The sequence below is a fragment of the Morone saxatilis genome, unplaced genomic scaffold, assembly GCF_004916995.1.
Source record: "Morone saxatilis isolate NCDOM2014 unplaced genomic scaffold, NCSU_SB_2.0 Contig12, whole genome shotgun sequence".
NCBI classification, from domain to species: domain Eukaryota; kingdom Metazoa; phylum Chordata; class Actinopteri; family Moronidae; genus Morone; species Morone saxatilis.
In genome coordinates, this window is record NW_023339674.1 from 15,876,633 (window position 1) to 15,882,145 (window position 5,513).

At 46.4% G+C, this 5,513-nt stretch overlaps 1 protein-coding gene across 3 annotated transcripts in view; it reads left to right on the forward strand.

Moving 5' to 3' along the window:
• Nucleotides 1-5,513, forward strand: part of cdc34a (cell division cycle 34 homolog (S. cerevisiae) a) — a 34,685-nt gene that overhangs the window by 7,329 nt on the left and 21,843 nt on the right. For all 3 annotated transcript variants that reach the window (XM_035652975.1, XM_035652977.1, XM_035652976.1), the window contains exons 2-5: nt 715-801; nt 953-1,050; nt 2,480-2,614; nt 2,765-3,609. In XM_035652975.1, coding sequence (XP_035508868.1) covers nt 715-801; nt 953-1,050; nt 2,480-2,614; nt 2,765-2,987 — 543 coding nt within the window. In that variant the 3' untranslated portion in view covers nt 2,988-3,609. The remainder of the gene's footprint in view (nt 1-714; nt 802-952; nt 1,051-2,479; nt 2,615-2,764; nt 3,610-5,513) is intronic.

Genomic DNA, 5,513 nt, shown 5'->3' on the forward strand with positions numbered 1-5,513 from the left:
TGTGTGTGTGTGTGTGTGGTTCCAGCGTGTGGACATATAATAGCCGACCGCGGGTGTGAGTAGTGGATTGTCTTGGGTTGCAGTGGCAGCTGGAGAGGACAAACCCCCACAATGTCTTTAAGCCACCAGCTCCCCTCACCCACCGGTGTTACTCTGAGCTCCATACACACTCGGCAGCTGAATCCACTGCAAGCTTCCCTCCCCCCCCTCCCCCCCCTCCACATCATATTACATTACGCTGTCATTCGCTCCCCACGCTCATCCACCTCCGTAGGGTTTGCCATGACTCTACAGCTGCTGTTTTATAGGTCTTCGTTCAATCAGTGTTGAAGCTGATGAGCGTGATTTTGGAGATTTTCATTCAGCAACTTCAGCGCTTGTTGACACCAGCGCTGCAAACATTGGTCTTAGTTTAGAAAACCATTCAGAGTGTGTGTCGCGGCGTTGTACGGACTCAAATTCTTGATTCAGTTAGCCCTGGTGTGTACGTGTGGGGTAGATTATCTATAAGCAAACTACACTACAGTTACATGCAGCGCCCTTACTGTGGCTGAAGGAATCACCCTTTACTTTTAGACCTAATCGATGGAGAGGATTCTCCCAAACAGTAAAAGTTTGAAGGGAAGTAGTCACAACTTGTCCGTTGGCAAGGGACGAGTGTCAATGAGCTGCCTGCCTCTCACATTACTAATATGTGTCTTCTCTCGCCCTCAGGCTCGGATCAAGTTCCCAGTCGACTACCCGTACTCTCCACCTGCTTTCCGCTTCCTCACCAAAATGTGGCACCCCAACATTTATGAGGTAACTCGACCAGTTCCAAACATACAGTAGCTCCTATAAGTTATATATTATATGAGTAAGATGGAGGTTTAACTATAATGTAACTGTAACTAACTGGTAATCAATAAACTATTGTTTGAACGTCTTTTGTGTGACACTCTTGTGTCCCTAGAACGGAGACGTATGCATCTCTATCCTGCACCCACCAGTGGACGACCCACAGAGCGGGGAGTTGCCCTCAGAGAGGTGGAACCCCACGCAGAACGTCAGGTACCCGACATAATGTTCTCAGTTCCACCCAAGGTTATTGTTTTAAGGAACTCCAAAAGAATAAGCAGGGTTACTGTTTTCTCCTTTTTAGATTTGATTATTTTAATCAGCCGTCAAACAAGCTGAAATGAAATGTTTCAGATGCATTTGTGGTTGGGAGTCTGTGCAGGTATCACTCTTCATCAGTGCTCATTTCCAGCTTTCTGCTGTCCACATTTCCCCCTCTGTGTCCACCCGTTAATACAGGCTAAAGGCTAAACATAACATGCAAGTGTTTATGCAGCTTGTAGCTCATTTCTTACAAATGGCTGGAAGTTTGCCATTTGCCCAACCTGACCATAAATTTCAAGATTGATTTCCTTCCTGCTTAGATTGATTGATTTGTTTCTGCCTTCTCGTCAGCTTTGCTGCGGTACGACAGTCAACACGCAAAGACTTTAAGCTCTCTGTAGTTTCCTTCGTTTCTGGTTGGACAGAGTTATCACTGTGTATTAATATATCTGACAGTGTCAGCGGTTATAACTGTGTAGAGTGACTCGATTGACTACAGACCTCAACAGTGAAATCAAAGCTTTTAAAGAGAAACAAACCTCCAGATCATTGCTTTTTTAAAATCACTGATGTGTTGGTTATAATTGACAAACCTGCCAGTCACACGCAAAAGTCCCAAAGTTTTTCACCCCATTTGTTTATCCGTCTCCGTTTATAAAGTATATATAGTATTGGCTCTCCTGTTCACGAGCAGCTGTTTGAGTTCTTCTCTCAACTACCAACCAACTTACTGCTGCATAAATGAAGCAAACATCCAAACATTATGTATAATTCATACCCCCTTTTTCATATAATTACAAGACACAGATTTATCTATTCAATCCTGCTGCTTTCCCATTCTCCTTCTCTCCTTAACTTTTTCTGTTATGCATTGTGTGTACGGCCACAAACTCTCACAGCTGCTTATAACCGTGCCCACAGTAATTGGCTCCTTTTGAGCTGATGATCACAACAACACAAACAGTCGCACATTCTGTCTCAAGGAGAGAGGAGATCACAAGTGTGAACGTTTTAGTCAGTCTAACTAGTTGATTGACCTCCAGTCAAAATAAAGTATAAATAACATCATTGTCTATTAGTATCTTGTGTAGCTGAGAGCTAAAATCAACAGATGACAGTGGAGACAAATGGATGTTCTTGGCTTGAGCAGGCTGGCTGTCTGATGCTAACCTTCTTCTTTTACCCTCCCCCGCTTTCCCTCTTTGTGTCCTCCTTTCTTTCTTTTCTTTGTTCTGCTCTCTCAATGTCTCTTGTCTCGTCTTACCTCCATCTTCCCTTCCCCACCCCGCCGTTCCTCTTTCCCCGTCCTCCTCCTGTATTGCTTTCCTGTATTTTAATCTCCCTCCACTCCCGTTGACGTCTCCGTTCCCTCTCTCAGGACCATCCTGCTCAGCGTGATCTCTCTGCTGAACGAGCCCAACACCTTCTCCCCGGCCAACGTGGACGCATCCGTCATGTACCGCAAGTGGAGGGACAGCAAGGGCAAGGACAGAGAATACATCGAGATCATCAGGTACACCCAGAACGCACGGAGCACATAGAGCACTCTTCACACTGCCAGTGGGAGTTTGTCAGTGTAGCAGGTACACCGAGTACCAGCACTGACGCTCTGTATGGCCTCATCTGACTTTCCTCTTATCTTCAACTCTTTCCAACCCCACAGGAAGCAGGTGCTGGCTACCAAAGCTGACGCGGAGCGGGACGGCGTCAAGGTTCCCGTCACCTTGGACGAGTACTGCGTCCGCACCCAAGTCCCGCCCACAGACGACGGCTCCAACCTCTTATACGATGACTACTACGACGACGAGGAACTGGAGGACGACGACGAGGACGACAACGAGGACTGTTGCTACGACGAGGATGACTCGGGCACGGAGGACTCCTGACCTCGTCTCCCCCGTGATGTCACCTGCCCCTGACCAGACCCTGCCCCTGACCAGACCCCTCCCCCCCTCCGCCCCTCACACCTCCCTCTCTCGTAATGGACTGAACTTTAATTCTCTGCCCCCTCTTCTTCCCGAATCCCGCCAACCCCTCATCGTCCTCACTTAGCACAGGCCTCCCTGCTCACCTTCTGTCACATGTGCAGTCACAGTATGCACACTAAAACCTGATGCATCGAAGAAGACAAAGCTACAGAGTTGTTGTTTTTGTTTGTTTCTTACATGTTTCTTTTTATTTTTTACTTTGTTGTCTGAGTAGAGGTTGCACACATGATGCGCACACACACAGCAGCACAACTCACAGTAATAGTACCGAGAACTGGTTTAAATTTCCTTAAAAGCGTTTTAGCTCCAAGACCTACTTCTTGGTTAAGGGATGCTCCCGCCTTTTTTCTCAACCATCATCAGCAGGGTGGAATGTAACGTCACAGGTCAGATCAGAGTACAACAAGCGCAGAGCTTTAGCAAAGGAAGTTCATTCAGGAAAATAGGCATATGTGTGTTTTTGAAAAAGCTGAGTCACTTCCGACTCTGAGCCATGTTTGTTTGTGTGTGTGTGTGGGTGGTGCCGTTTGCCAAAAATAGAAAAAACTGCACTGGATAGCCTTGGTAAAGCTGGCTCCACATGAGGAGAGGCTCAGGTCCATCGATGGTGACACTAAACACCCTCTTCATACTGATCTATACGGATCTTGAACCTAGTGCAGAAGTAACACCATGAACAAACACGCACTAACTGCACACGTATGTGTAGAAGACAAGTCTTACACTGGTATTAACTGCTCGCGTTGTGGGGCGAATGAGATGTCTGTCGTATTGATGTTATTGTTTTAATCCCGCATCGCGTTGGAGACCAGAGACTGGATTTTTCCGGCCGTCGCTGGAACGAACGTAAAGTCATGATTCCTGAACTCTACAACAGACCGACCTTACGCCATGAAGTCCCAAACTGTCTGGGATGGTAAACACGTTACGACAAGGGCGACGGGAACAGGCATTTTTACAAGAAGGGGCCGGGGGGGTCGGACACACTGGTCGACACGTCGACCTACTCGCTTGGCGGTCCACCCGTTATTGGTTCATTTCCGGCCTTGGATGTGGGCGAGAGATGCGACAGGCAGGATGCAGCATGAGTTGGAAGGATGGGCGCCCGAGGAACGAGCGCCCAAGCGCAGCAGGCTCTCTCAGGAAGGGGTTCAGGGACCTCTGGAGTGGACACGGTCAGTCTGTGTCGGCTAGATGTTTCGTAGGATGCTGTGTTTGGGTCTTCGGTCTGAATCTTCGAGGGACTATCTCTGTGCACAAGAATAAATTAAACATGGAGACCCACCCTGTTAGCAGGAAGACCGAACAATATGCACGGAAGCCATAACAGTAGCTGCATTGTAATGCTTAAAGGCCAAATTATTCACCAAAGACAAACAGGTATTGCTGCTCCATCAGAACGCAGGTGGGGACAGCATTATACGTCAGTTGTGGTCAGTTGCTGTATAACGTAGCAAAGCGGTGCGCGAGAACATTTTCACTGCACAGGATTGGATCTGTGTGTGCGAGATACAAGGTCGTAACGGTTACTCTGAGTTTGATACGTGATGTCTGTGTGTGTGTGTGTGTGAGAGGAGAAGAGAGACTTACCGGCGGCGAACAGAGTTGAACTCTTCTTTGTCTTACAGGAATAGTAAACATTAAACTTATTGTTGGGGGTAAAACAAATAAAAGCTGTGAAACCAGTATTAAGGAAAATGCTAGAATGATCGTTTCAAAGGAAGGAAAAAAAAAACAACAATCCTGCTTAACGAAGTGCGTAGGCGTTACAGATGTGCTCCCCAACGTCCGGTCCGCTCAATGATTGATTGGATGTCGCGCTCCTGAGGTGTTCCGTGAGAATCGGATACATACATCCAGCACACGTACAACCTGTGTATTTATAAATCGTGGATTGGTTTGTGTTCGTCAAGCTCGTTTTCTACGGCTTAAAAAATAGAAAACAACTGGTTTCCACTGTCATCTGTATTTTGAGAAGAAACGATTTCGAATTCTAAGTGAAAAACAGGACTATTATAATTATTTATCTGTATTTGTAGTATAGGCTTTTGGTATGTGATCTTAGTACTATCTGCGGGGAATTTTGTTTTTTTGTTTTGTAGTGTAGATTTCTATTTGACTAGGTATGTGAGTATACCGTCATGTACATTCATCACCACTCATAGTATTTGTGGTTTAGATGAGTGGCTATAGTGAAGTACCGGTATCTTCTGGTTTAAGCGTTGCGTGAGTTGCGAACAACTGTAATGGAAACATATTTCCCCCCGGGATCAATCAACAGTATTTCGTGATTCTGATCTGATCATGAGCAGCTGTAGCCTGCAGCCTGGGTCTAGCTTTAACTAAGGATTTTAGGACGTGTGTAAGCGTTACACACAGTGTAAGCAAAGCTCAAGCAGTCGAAGATCGACCCGCTCAGATTGA